The 14,696-nt window shown below is 42.4% G+C and overlaps 1 protein-coding gene across 1 annotated transcript in view; it reads right to left on the minus strand.

The window, feature by feature from the left end:
• The window catches only part of KIF5C (kinesin family member 5C), an 870,858-nt gene that overhangs the window by 76,144 nt on the left and 780,018 nt on the right, over positions 1-14,696 (minus strand). The window contains exon 24 of the mRNA XM_069616501.1: positions 13,620-13,836. Coding sequence (XP_069472602.1) covers positions 13,620-13,836 — 217 coding nt within the window. The remainder of the gene's footprint in view (positions 1-13,619; positions 13,837-14,696) is intronic.

Consider the following 14,696-nt stretch of genomic DNA (forward strand, 5'->3'; position numbering starts at 1 on the left):
TTGCAATAATAAGTTAAAAAAAGGCCTCACTATTCCTAATCTAAGGATTCCCCTGCCTAACAGAGCTAACTAGGATGCTCATTATCAAGTGTAAAGTCCAACCCGACCACTAAGACAAAACAACAAAAGGCCAGGAGGATTATTCCTTCTCCTGGATAGGCATCCACAGCCTCATATCAATTTTGGATATCTTTTGGATTAGGTTATACAGTTTGTCCAGGGGACTATTCCAAGTATTCCAAGTATCTGGTTCTTTCTCTTCCCTTTGAACATTTCTCATCATCAGCATTCTTGGCTTTTAAATCTGTCAGACTAGGTTTTTCTGAAGTGTCTCTGATAATCTCTCTGGTGCACGTGTAGAAGAACCAATGGTTATTCTTATTCTCTTGGCTACTCCGTTTATTACTGAGACAAGAAAATTGAGTTACGTAATGATTCTCAGTCCCTTGATCCTCCTATCACTGAGATGGGTTGGCTGGGTTTTAGGGTGTGTTTCAGTCGTCTTAGTGTTGGTCCAGTCACTGGGACGAGTAGGTTGAGTCCCTGAATGGTTCCCACTCTTGATATTTAGCCATTCACTGGGACAAGTAGGCTGATAGTACTCTATTCCTGTGTTCCCATCCGGGTCTCCCGCTGTCTCAGTTACCTCGCTTCCCATGCGTTGGTGTCACTGGGCCTGCATGCAGGGTTGGGGCTTTCCTTTTTAGTCGGGACAGCTTCTCGTTCTGCTTCTTGTCCATGTCTTCGTGGGGCCATTGTTACAGCGATAGCTGTGTTGTTGCCAGATTGGTCAGTCCACCTCTTATGGGTCACAACACCAAACACATCTGCCTCTCACTCTCTCCTGGGGTTTTCTTCCCTGATCTTCTGTTCCTCTGTGCTTCTCGCACACGCCAGCTGGTTGCTTCCTCCCGATGGAGGATTTCCCAGTCTGCCAGCTTCCACAGCACTGCTGATTTGAAACTCCTGGGTTTCACTTCTCCCGGACAACATTCCTTCCTTTTTATGACACATTCCTGGGTCCTCCCCAGCACAGAATTATAGTTCTTTCTCTCCTCCAGTTGAGCACTCTTCATTACTCGCTCATTTTCCCTCATCACAGTATTGCCGATTTTCCACTACTAAGTGTTCAGTATTACTCACTCGGTCTTCCTCTTCTTGGTAGTTTTACCATATATTTCTTCAGGTGGAGTCCTGGGTTTTATGGTACAATAACAAGCAGTGGCCTGGTCTGAGAGGGTTTTCTGAAACCCTGATCTTACTGTTGTTCCCAAAGAAACGGTTTTAGGGAGTTCCTCTATGGAACAGGAGTCCTTGTCCCCAAGAGGGGCATCTCTACCTTTGAGGTCCCGATAGCCACCACCCCTATGGGGAATATTGCATAGACGGCTCACCTCCCTAGCCTCACAAGAAAGGCTCCCCTCTGGGGAGAAATTACAATCTCATGATTCTTCACCGTATGTTTTGTGTGTTTGGTTGATGCAGGCCTTGCTGCTGATTTTGTGGGGCGAGGAGGGTGCCTGTATAATGAAAGATACCCAGTAAAAGACAAGTGTGCTGTGATGGCATTTTTTTATTGGGCAGCTTTGATAAAGCAAGCATGATACACGTTATTACATTGCCTGACTAGCATATTGATGCAGGCAGTCTACCTATTTCTTTATTTGACATGGCACTTTCTTTTTTACTGGGCATCTAGCTTTTATCATGCAGCTACATGGGCCCTTTCTTACTGTGCCATAATCTTTTTTTACTGGGCACCTTTGGTAAAGCATGCATGATATGTATTACATGACTACACTGGCATTTGTGTGCAGTCAACCTAGCTATTTCTTTGGCATGGTATTTTCTAGTGAGCATCTACGATAAAACAAGCATGATGTGCTATTATGTGGCTAGGCTGGTATTTTGGTGCAGCCAGTTTGGACTTGTTTTCATATTGAAACATGGCATTTTTATGGCAATGCCAATTGGAGTGTGTTCTTAAGTGGGGGTACTGCCATATATTGACAGAACCATTGGGAACCTGATTTCATATACCATAATTACTGGCATTATGCGTAAAGGAATGATGAGTATGCTTTTATTTGAGAAAACTGGCATATGTTGGTGCAGCCAGCATGAAAATATGTGGGGCACAGCCATCGTGGACTTTTTTTATTCTGGCAAATATGGGCAAAAGCATCATGAAACTGCATTGGGAAAGGCTCCTGTGCACTTTTCCTGATTTGCGTCTATTAGATTCATTTATTTTTTATTTTTTATTTGGGTTATTGTAAACCTTTAAAATATGTTAGAGCACAGTTTTTAAAAGCATTACATTTCAGATTCCAAATGTACTATCTTCATGTTTCCACCATATTTCATCCTAGATTATATCTTCTCTTTTAGCTCTGTGTTGTCATCGGGCTCTGCTGCTAGTTGTTTTACTATATCTTCCATGAGGAATGTCAATGTAAAAGTTAGTTTCCTGTTTATTTCATCGAAACATACTTGCCACCAGTCTTCGGCTCTCATCGACCATTTTCCTGCTATAATCATCGCCAGTTGTTTTGATCGTTCAGGTATTAAGGCCGGAAATAGAGGGTCAGATATTTCAATGTCTCATCCTGCTTACTGCAGAATCTACAGCTCAATACTTTTCCTGTGTTATTTGCCCATCAGCTTAATACCTCTTTGGTTTTAAATGGATTAAGTCGGAATTTCATGTAGAGCATTCTACGATATCCATCAGGAATGTATCCAGATATTTTGGAATCTTGTTCAATGCTTTGGATTCACAGGGTACATGTTGCATTACTTTATGTATGACTAAAGTCTCCAGTGTCTATCCAATCCTGTGTCCAAAGTTTCTTCTTGGCTAGGTCTGGATTCATTTGGAAGGTGTTATTGGATGTTTTAATGTGTTACCCTACTAAACCAATTGCAAACTATATGGCTTATTACCAAACATTTCACTTAAGTGTGCTGTAAAATGATCACTCGCTACACGTTGTCCCTCAGCTCTGGCTTTTTTGGGGGGGGGGAAATGTATGCTCTTCCATTTCAAATATTGATCAGCCACCACTGGCAGATTATTCCCAGACAATCTCTGTTTTTTACACCTGCATATTCTATAGTTATCCATGTAAATGCCACCACCATGCATAGACACGATGGACGGCATTTGCGATTGTTTCTATGTTACATGTAAACATGAACTGAAACCCACGCCTGCCCAGATTTCTGAGTATCATTTACCCGTATACAGCTACCGTCAATAACCGTAAATATATGGAGAGGGCTGCTGAAACTTAAATCTAACCTTAAGTGGTGCTCTGTGTGTGCAATATAAGAGCTCCAGAAAAACAAGCCCCCATGCTTACTGTTGAACATAATTACTCCATTGAAAGATTACACATCAAAAACAAATTATGTATTTGCTTACAAAGTAGAGGGGCTTCAAGACTTAACCAAAGGATAAACAGACAGTTTTGCTTGCACGACCCAGTTCACTGACTTTTTTGGCTTTAAATTGAGTTTAGGAATTCCGATGCCTACATCCCTCAGTCAAGTTAAAAGACACGGAAACTCTGAGGCACGATAAAAATACTGTGGTTTGGTCATTGGCATCTAGTGTATCATACAGCTAGAAAGATTTGCAAATGGTCAATTTTTACCATTGTTCAAGAAAGCAAGTTAGGGGCCAAACAGAAAATTAGCTCTTGAAACTAAACTTTGGTGAACCGTGACCTTAAGATACCCGTCAAAGCCTGGATGAACAAGATGCAAAAGTTCAGTATAACCAGTAACATTGGCTCTAATGGATGAGGAGGATGAAGGAGCACAGTCATTTTTACTTTCTATAATAATTTCTAAACAAAGCATGTGCTGTCTGTATTTCCAACCCCTTTTCCAGGTATGCTGATGCTAGGACTATATAGGAGACTTCCATAGTGTGGGTGATCCAAAGTTTCACAATGAAATAAGAGCCATACAGTGTTCCGTTAAGCATCCGCACCTGCAAGGGGTTGGTGGGTGTGGAGTGGGAATACTGGCTCTTAGGTGCATGAAAGCATGGCTTTACAGCCAAGAGTGGAGAAGGGGCCGTAATCTAGGGTTGAGGTTCATATAATGCCCAGTATTTAAATGCCTCAGGGTGTTAGGCGACCAAAACACAAACCATATCAGCCAACCATCTGAAAAGGGTGCCAATACAATGTCCTCACTAAATTCCAGTTGGCCTTGCGAGTAAACGCACAGTGATTGCACATGTAGGTGTCATATTTTTAGTCTATACATCAAAAAGTAATTGTGAAGGAGGGGCTATGATTTATTTGCTCCATGGACTTGGTCTCTTCTTAAATCGCACAGTCAATTTTGAAAGGAGTTGCAAACGTACAAGGAAAAAAGACTGAGTACAAGGGAAAAAAGCCTTAAACTGGCATATGTACAGTGCTGTTTAGTTTTGCTACCAATTTCGTTTACACAAAGCCTGCAAAAAAGTCAGAGGAATGTGATGAATCCTGCGGAATCCTCAGAATCCCAGCCTAAAGTCTCCTCCCATGTGGCCAGTGAAAGGAAGCTGCTACCTGATACTAACCCTGGGGGTTATAAGAGCTGGGTGGATCACATGGCAGGAGAAGGCCATCAAGGAAATGTGAGGACTCAGTCAGAAGAGACGCTGTATTCATCCTCTTCTGAGGGTGAGGTTTCCCTTATGCCCGAATAGCTAATGGCACGTTGTCATAGTAAGGCTTCCTCTCCCAGACTTCCCCAAGTTACAAAGTATGAGATTCCTTTTTGTAAACAGGAAAGCAATGCATATAGGTATCAGGGAGATAATGCAACTACTTTTAGTAACTATTTTATGTTAGGTTTGGATAAACCTAAAATAAAAACATTACCTCCTTTAAAACCTCCCCTTGAAAATATATCCTGTAAAACATTTAAACCAAGTAGATTAAATGATCTTAAAACTAAGAACATTATGGACTTCCAGTCCCATAATGCTCTTAGTACTGAGACGAGGAACAGGGATGCAGAATTGCTAAACCGCAGTGAGCGGTCTATTTGTTGTAACAACTCACAAATGAACAGAACCTGTAAACATGTAAAGGCCCTTCAGCTGCAGGTTAGTAGAGGGCATTGGTAGCAGTGTGAGCAGGAGGAAGTAGAGGCTGGGGCCGATGTTTTGCCATTAGTGGGATGCCATGCAATGGGGAAGGTTAGAGACTGAGGCAGATGCAGAGGACACTCAGCAGGAAGGAAGCAGTGTTGAGGTTGGCTGTCCCAAAGGAGAGAGAGGCTCTTCGTGTCCTGCACGTTCCTCTGGTGAGAGGTTTTCACCGAAGCACACGTGGAGCAACGGGTGCTCCATTCACAGTCAGCCCGAGCAGAGAATGATGATGCAGAGCTGTCAAATGTCGGTGAGAGCCCGACGTGTGAAGAAGCAGGAGGAGAGAGTCGGCAGGAGCGGCCAGGACATACCAATGAGTTGTCATGTTAGAGGTAACTCCGAAGTAGACCGCTGGGCAGAAGTGCATCTTATGAATACTGAAAATTTAAACTAAAGCGAGCAGGAGAATATTGTAATCAGCATTGCCAAAGCCAAGACGAGGAACATTAAGCAAATAGAATGTAATCTTCAAAAAGGGAAATGTCGAATGAGAGAATACTCTAACCTACACTGCCAAAGCCAAGATGGGGCAATAACTGATCAAAGTGAATGTAACCTTTTAAAGCAAGAGGTTGAATGAGGAAATACTGTTCGCCGCATTACCAAAGCCAAAAGGGCAATAAAAGACAAAAAGGGATGTCACTAAAGAGAGATAGCCTACAAATAGACATAACCTAGATTGGCAACAGTCAATATATTGTATAAAAGAAATCAGAAATAGCAGGATAAAGGCTTTCCTTGTAGAAAGGATCAAGAGGGAGAGATGTATAACCTGCATTGCCTAAAGCAAACAGATCCATGTGAGAAAAATGTTCTTTTTGTACAATATACATGTAAATGAAGTTGTGAACCAGTTGTGTTGAAAGTTAAGAGATTGAACCGAGAAGTAGTTGTTGATTTCTGTTTCCCCATTGACGATTTAAGTGTGGAAAGATTGGAACAAGCGTCACCAGAGTAAAAATAGTAGTGGTAGGATTTTATACCCTGGCAGGCGAGTATACCACGAAAGGGACAAACCTAGGTACATCCTGGCAGGTGAGTGGACCAGGAAGAAGCCGATTTAAAGTACTGCAAAGTGGTAGAATGTTTGTGGTGGAAAGGAAGTGACAATTTCACTAATGTGTTTTGATGAACTGTTTTATAAACCATCCTGAAAAAATGACAATGCTCATGAAGAAGAGATGTGATATGATCAAATGTGATTTACCTTCAAAGTGGAGAATATTTACATTGACTTTTGGTTTGACGTATGAAGAGGGAATCCTTTTTGGTTTACCAAGCAAAGATTGTGGAAACTATGATAATTGTCTTCAAGATAACACATTCTTGTTGGAACTGAATTAGTAAACCTAGCCAAGACAAAGGACATGTTGGAACTGTGCATTATACTTGGCTAGTGAAAGGAACTTTTCTGAAATTGAACTTTGGTTTAAAGTATCCTGTATTTATCCAGGGGAAGGGGAGCCAACCCAGGTCATAAGGACCCTTGTTTATAATTGTGTTTCTGAATGTATATGTTATTGTGTGAAGCTCACATTGCCAGACATGGCCAGTATGTTTTGTTGTGTGTATATCATTGTGAGGGACAGATACGTTTGGACATTAGGGCATTTTCCTTTACCCTTAGTTTGTTAGGTAGGAAAATCCTTGTTGGGTTAGGGAAAGATAGGCATTCATCTCAACTTTTATTATTTAATAAAATGGCTTCTTGTGAGAAACCGCTATCTACTTGTCCGTCTCGCATTTCCGACCCCTCCCACGGGATAGTGCCAAGGGGGCACAAGTCTTCGAAGATTGGGGTTAATATAGAGTGGCATAACATACCACTGGAGACCCATGGAACCTGGAAGGATTTTCAAACATGTCCAAAGCTCTGGTCTTATGCAAACAATGCACTAAGCAATGACCCCTTCACAAGGAGGAATCTTTCTTGAGAAAGTGATTTAGAGAAACTCTCAGCCATGATAAATTGCCCTTTTTTCCCCCTAGTCTCTAGAAACAAACCTACAAGCGTTTGTGTTTTGAGTGTGATAGGCCTTAAATGACATGCTGGAGAACTGTGCAGATGTCATTTCTTTTATAAATTAATTTGGCGAGCCTCTATAATCAGCAAGTCAGGAATTTGTCAAACGTTTTCTTGAGATTCAAACACACCCACCCATCCAATTCAGTTATCCCGGCATATCAGATGCAGACCTCACAGCTGAGATCTTGTAGAATATAGGCATTTCAAACTACCCCAAACAAATTCTGAACATACATGTTTTCATGTTTATTCCTCCAAGCTGGATAAAACTAGTACCTACTTTTTAAACCAAACATAGATGAAGAAATCCAAGTGTCAAATTTTTAGATTACCAAAAATACTGCATCTTAATACCAAGAGAGGGGCGGCAAAAGATTAGAAGTGGAATTTGAAAATATACAGTTTATCAACCACAATGCATACTTTACTTATGTGTTTAAGGGTCAATGGTTACTTGGGAAAGCATGTCCCCTGTAACAACTCAGTCCAAGAGATTAACCTAAGGCATAACCCATAACGTGGTGCTTTGGTGGCATTCACATGCTACATTATGGCAGTACGCAGGGACAAACTATTACAAGCATTTCAAACTCAGGGATATGATCTTTTTTTCTATTCAGGTCATATGACATAAGAGAAACAACTCGACCACTGTGTAAGGGGGAGGAGTTGAAAACTAGGCAGACAATGGGTATTCTGGGAAAGTGGAGAGAGGCACCCTGACAATCTAGATTCCAAAGTCCCGAGATAAAAAGGGAACTAACCCTACTGGAAAGAGAAATCCACACAGAGCAAGCAGCTGAAGGATCCTTGAGGAAGTAGGTGTGGTTTCATTGGGGCCAGCCACCAACCCTGATCTGCTTGAAACACTGGAAACCTGCAAAAGTGCATGCAATGCTGAGACTGATCATACAAACTGTGTCATCATTTAACAAAATAGTAAGGAGACAGTTGCCATCTGCACTGGGACGAAGGACCTCTGAAGACCTGCTCTGAGGGTGTGTACATGAGAGGTGCTGAGAACCTGAGAGCACTTGAGCCAGAGAGTTGCTTAGAAACCGAGAGTACCTGAATCTGAGAGGTGCTGTGAAACTAAGCTCTTGAATCTTAGTGTTACTGAGAAAATAAAGTTACTTGCCATAGGGCCTACTGTACTTTTAATCCAAGGTCCCCTTTCCTCCATACTGTTGGGGTGTTTTTCATTCCACAGAGACTGTATCAAGGTCCATGTTTCCCAGCACTAAGAAAATCCCTTATTAAAATGCTGCAAAGTCAGGTGCATGTGCAGCCCTATTCCTGCCCCTGCAAGCACCAATCTCAACCTCGCACAACAGTCCTTTTACATCCACTTAGCCCATACCAGACTTGTGTTTACATTTTAGCATACAAGCTAGAAGGGTGTCTGGAGTAGGAGTAGAGAAGTCACTACAGAGATTAACTTGTTCTTACTCCTCAGTCTCGCCTATTCCCTCCATACTTTTGGGAGATTCCCAAGCAATAATAATAATAATAATAATAACCCAGAGAGAGGGTGAACCTTACAATAATCTAGCAAAAACAGGAAATAAAATGCATGGCCAAAGCAGGCGCCAGCCTTGTAGCTGATCAGCCGGCAATAGTGTTTACAGTAAGCTTATGGTGACCCCCAAGTGGTCACTTTGGCAAGTAATATCCCAGTGCGCATTTCTGATTGGCCATTGAAGCTGCTTTGGTCATCACCACATAAGCATTAAGGACCTTGGGAGATGAAAGATAGTGTAAGGATTAGTACTCCCCGATACAACATACCAACTAGAGGGATATAGAAGACTTAGAGACCCGTTAGCTGTGCAAGATGGCATTGTAAGTCACAAAAGCCTATTTTACAAGCAGAAAGTGCTAGTCATGTCAAGGTAAAACCTCAGAGGTGTCCTCACATCTAAGTTATGAAGAACACTCTGCATCGGAGATCAGAAAAATGTTGAACGCAAAATGTAATTGGTGAGAAGGAATTCCAAGGGAACCAAGAAAATAAGGGATGGGTGAATAGCCTGCAGAAGTCCGACGGGCTCTGAAGCCATCAAGACCTGCAGTTTGCCCACATAGCACACTCAGGTGAGCGCTCTCAACAAGGCTGTTTTCCAAGAAACTAGTCCAAGATCAAACATAGCCATGGGATAAAATCATTTATGAGCCAGGGTCATGGGCACTATATTTAGGTCCTGTGAAGGGTGCAGCATCTTTTATGGTGGTAGGATGACCCACCTCTTCAAAATGTCAGTTTACCAATGGGTTAGAAAAAAGGAAATGGTCTCTGAATTTGTATTCATGCCCAAGTCAAAACATATGTATGGAAGGAATCAACCTTTAAGCATGAACATGAACCTGATAGGTTCAAATTGACTAATGATCATGTCTGTGTAAACACCTCCAGTAGATGCCACTCATTCGGTCCCACCAATTGTCAAATCTACCTCAACAAGGCCCTCCCCCACATAGTGCAGCCTGCTACTGCGAGGCCTTCAACACAACTACAGAGCAATCCTGCTGGCTCTAGCAGCCGCCACCGTTAGCTACAGGGCCTCCAAAACCTCCACTACCAGGGAGAGCATTATGGGTTGGCTGGACTACCTGGACATTCCCCTACCAGAGAGCACACAGTCTGAACCAGGAGACCTTTCAGAGATCCTCTCAACAATATGGACTGACTGCTCGGAAGTCACTTACAAAAAGATGTTTTAAGGTGTGGTAATCGCCTCACTTGGCCCTAGCCATTAAGTGAAAATTGATGTGTGCAATTGACCAGTAGATTGGGAGATATAAAACTGTAGGACCACTCTGCTTGTTGGTTAAAATACTGTGTGTCCTTCTGCGTCTGGAACCGATCACCTAGGGAAAGTGCCTCACTATCCCTGATTGGTAATAGAGAATTCGGTGCGAGACCAACCATATACGCTTTGAACACTTGAATTCTCTTTTTGCTTTATGCAATTAATTCTTCTATAGTAATGCTCAAAGAGTCTTCTATTCTGTTTAAGATAACTTATTTTTGGTGATTTGCTGACATGTTTGGACCTTCCAGTAATTTTCAAGGCTAATCCGTATCAACAATTACAGTTTACATGCATGAATCACCCGAGTTATCATTTTGTTGATTTTGTAATGATCGTAATGAATTGGAGACTTTGAAGGATTTGTTAATTTATTGGTTGGCTTTGAAAGCGCTCTGTATTTTGTATTTTAAAGATCAAACACAGTATTCGTTTTGTAGAGTGTGATAAAGTGTCTTGGTGGTCATCCCACCTCATTGGCACTTGCCGTTGTAGGATTTGTTAAGGATTGTGATGATCTGCGAACATTTTTATATACAATTTTTTTTCTTTTCTATTCGTATATATGTTAATATGAAATGTAAAATGTTTATACGCTGCTTTTTTTGCAAATCTTTTTAATCTTTTGAATAAGGATCTGTTTATACCTCTTGATTAATTCATGATATTTGTATGTGTGGTGTAATTTAATTGAAATGTGTTTTTACTGTAGTTATATTTTTAAGGAAAACAAAAAAGGTATATCTAGCCTCACATCTTAACTTCTTGGATTCGGGGCAAGCAACATCAGCAGGAAGAGGACAATTTCTCTCTTTAAAACCTAAATATAGCCAATGAATACATTTTGCACATTTAGGTCAAAGTTCAAATCACAATATTTTAAATGAATCTGAAATGAGACGAAATGCAATTAAGTCATTTTAAAACACCACTCACATCATAAAGTCTGGTTGTGATTATTCAATATGACTCTAGCAGTATAGTCTAAGTTTGCTTTCATCTGTGTTCTTAGACACTTGTGGTCAACATTCACTCATGTATGTAATAAAGGTTGGTCTTGCGCTGTGGGTATTGCATTCCAGTTCCACGTTTTTTTATCCAAACTCTATGGATGTACTTGAAAACAAAATAAACCACGTTCAGATCTGGGGTCATTTTACAAAACTGCAACGCATCCATAACTGTTCAGAGGTGGTATAACCAAAACAAGGGTTTCAAGTACCCAACTTGGAGGTCCTTCAGGTTTTAACATAATAGAAGAAAGTGAACACAGTGGACAATTGAGGCTCCCGTCCCCACCCCAATTCCTTGTGAACACAGTGGAAAATTGAGGCTTCCATTCCCACCCCAATTCTTTGTGCGGTCCCGTACTGGTACGGAACCTAAGTGCAAGCGCATGTATAAAGCATGGGTATATGATGGCTTGATTATGTTCCAATTGCTTTTTAAACCCTTCATCTTCTTTACAGCTAGGTAGGTGGGACCTGTGGCCAAGGCCCCTGTGGCTGTCGTTGCTCTGGTCAGTTTGTATCTCTTGATGGCCACCACCACCCTTGTCCTTCGAGTCTCCCTCCATTGATCGTGGATCATACCAATAAGAAGAAAGACCCAGCCGGACAAGCCATTTTTTGACGTGGACAAGCCAGCCAATCTTCTGACAGCCCCCCAGCGACAATACATGCTCCAATACCTCACATGATCTCCCAAACTCCTGCTTTCTCCAGACCCGGACCCAGTAATAAACTGGTCCGATAGCTATTTCTACACCTATAGGGGGTAAATTACACTCCATTAGAATGGAGCCGGTTGGGATACTTTGCGGAAGCAATAAAGTTGCTTTAGAACATTTATTTTCTGTAACTGTTATAGAGGTGTGTCTGCGTGACCTCAGTGCTTGGCCCCATACATTGTTGATGCATTGGCCTGTGCCTGGTACAGATTAAGAGCTGGACCTATGGCACCCCTACCGTGCCTTGCATAATAAGCCTTCAATGCCCCACAGTTTTCTGCAACACAGTGTTAGCCTGGGAAACCTGCTTCTCCCATCATCCCCCACCCTTTGCTGAAAAGGATCCCTGCCACTGGAGGCCCCAGAGGTCAGAGAAGTAACTTCTTCCTTCCTGTGTACCACACATACAGAAGCTGATGTTGATACAAGCATTTAAGCAGCTCTGAAAGAACACCTGCATCGTCCTATTACATACTGCTGTCTGCAGTTTCTTATTTCATTTACTATGCATCACACCCTGACCCGAGGGAGGTTTTGGGGCCTGCTGCTATATGGATCCTTCAGTCAAACATGAAGTCCTGCTTAATGCTTGGGGATCTTTGGACTGAAATCAGCTAGTAGGATGACTGCTCTTAATACCCGTAGTCGGCTTACAGATTATCTTTCTTGACTTGACTGATTTAGACTGACATGGTAAGCCCCAGGAACGATTCCAGAGTTAGCCACTAATGGGGCATCTTGCAGGTTTCCCCTAACATTAGCCAGTAAATCCTTGAGGTTGCCTTTGGAATTATCCCTTACAAGGGGATCCGCTGGGTTACCCTGAGTTAGAGAACATCATTGTTGTGTCCAGATTTAGCCGCAGAGCAGGGAACCCTAGGGTCTCTCACATTATTATTAATGCACATAGCAGAACCACTAGGGTTCCTCCTGAAGCAGATGATCTCTGGCCAAAAACGACTGCCACATGATGGTGTGAATAAATGCTATCACTTACCTGCCGCTTCTTCTAAGCTGCAATTTGTTAGGTTGTGCCAGAGCATGAGGAAAAAGAGCCTCCCAGCATTGAAGCCGCCATGAAAGTGTGTGTATCAGACGTTTGTCACTACGCAAGCACCGGCCACAGCAGGTCCCAAACATTCCAAACAGAGAGGAGCCCATTAGAAAAAGACTGATGGGCAAGACAGAGGGTACTGTCTGGACGGGTAGGACTATGGGAGTGTGTGCTGGGCAAAAGGATCTGGTCCCATCCCCGTGGAAAGTTAATCAGTTACATATGGAGAAAAAGGGATGGACCTAAGGAATACTGTAATCACTTGAACCTGAAGGGGCAGTGGGAACATGAAAGCTCTTGAACCCTGACAGGTGTTCAGAACGGGAAACAACTTGAACCATGTGACGGGGTGAGAATTGTAAGGCACTTTCTGCCTGAGGTTTCTGAAAATGAGAGGATGCTTGAACCCTGAGGTGCTGAGAAACCACATGGACACTGACAAACTGTAAAACCTGGAAAAAACAGTGAATGGGTGGGGAAAGCAGTCCCAGAGTGACCAAGAAATCCTGACACTGAGCAATAATATTTATAGAAACTACTTTTTGAAAAACAATAAAGAGTATCACATTGCACCAATTTAGAGAGGGCATGGTTTTCTTTACACCACTCTACCACTCGGAGTAATGCCAGATCAAATCCCAACTAGAATCCTTCATCGACTGATTTTCTTTGGCATGATCTGTGTTCAGTTTACATGTATTGGAGAGTTACATATAATTTGCATCTGGTTTTCTATTCGTTTACATTTTCATATGAAATGGACCAAGATTTTTGGCATCAGGCTTTTAAATGGTTGCACCCTAAATAGTCCTCATTAAGGGGGAACAATACAATCGCCTTACCAATCTGAGCAGAGTGTGCTCTCCTTGCCATGTTCTTGGCTCTCACAGCCTCTTTGATGCGATCTACTTCCTGCTGGTATCTCTTGCGGTCTCGCATGGCATTTTCCTTGGCTTCCTTCAGTGCGCTCTCCAGGGCCTTGACTCGTTCAGCCGTAGCTCGGAGACGTTTTTCAAGTTTAGGAAGCTCACAGCGAAGATCTGCATTGTCACGGACCAGCTGAGGTGATACAATCAAACAACAGGTTATCGTCTATTTGAAACAAATCTTCACACAAGGGGGGGGTATATAGTCGAGGGATTTTTTCCCTAGTTGTTTCCACCATTCTTTTCTATATTTCAGTTTAGAAGAAACCTTCCTAATCACTTCAAATATTTAGCTTTACGCTTTCAAACCTTTAAAGGATGTTGATGCCACTATTGCCCCCATTCTCCACTCCACTTGGTGGATGCAGAGAAAAAAAAAGCCATTCCACGTTTCTTTCACATCACCTGCCAATTTTCTTGTGTACTTGGTGGTCCACATGCATAGTTCCTCTGCACTGCATGTGCGCCTACACACTGAGTACTTGGTGAAAGTGCTGTGTGTTGAATTCTCAGATGTACCTGGTACACCGAACCAGCATGTACACCACTATATACCTGGCCAACCTGCAAAAGGAACAAGTTACTTACCTGTAACTGTTGTTCTCCAGCATGGGTCTGGCATGGATTCACATGCTCATGAATATTCCCCGTCGTCAGGCTGGGAATCCTCGGTAAAGAAAAATCAGTATCAGTTTCGTTTCTGATCGGACTTTCGTAGTAGTAACCAATCACTGATCTCTGCTTCATACTGACCACAGCCAATGACTGCCCTCTCCCTAAGCCCCGCCTCTCGCAGCCATCTTCAGATTTGGTAGCACGTGAAGTGGCAGTATGACCAAGTGAAGAGCCGCAGAGGGGTAGGCGGGAGGGTTCGCATGTGAATCCATGCCAGACCCATGCTGGAGAACAACAGTTACAGGTAAGTAACTTGTTCCTTCTCCAGCATGGGGTCTGGCATGGATTCACATGCTCATGAATAAAAGAATACCTAGC

Source organism: Ambystoma mexicanum, chromosome 9 (genome assembly GCF_040938575.1).
Source record: "Ambystoma mexicanum isolate Mex_15411 chromosome 9, UKY_AmexF1_1, whole genome shotgun sequence".
In the NCBI taxonomy this organism is placed as follows: Eukaryota; Metazoa; Chordata; class Amphibia; order Caudata; family Ambystomatidae; genus Ambystoma; species Ambystoma mexicanum.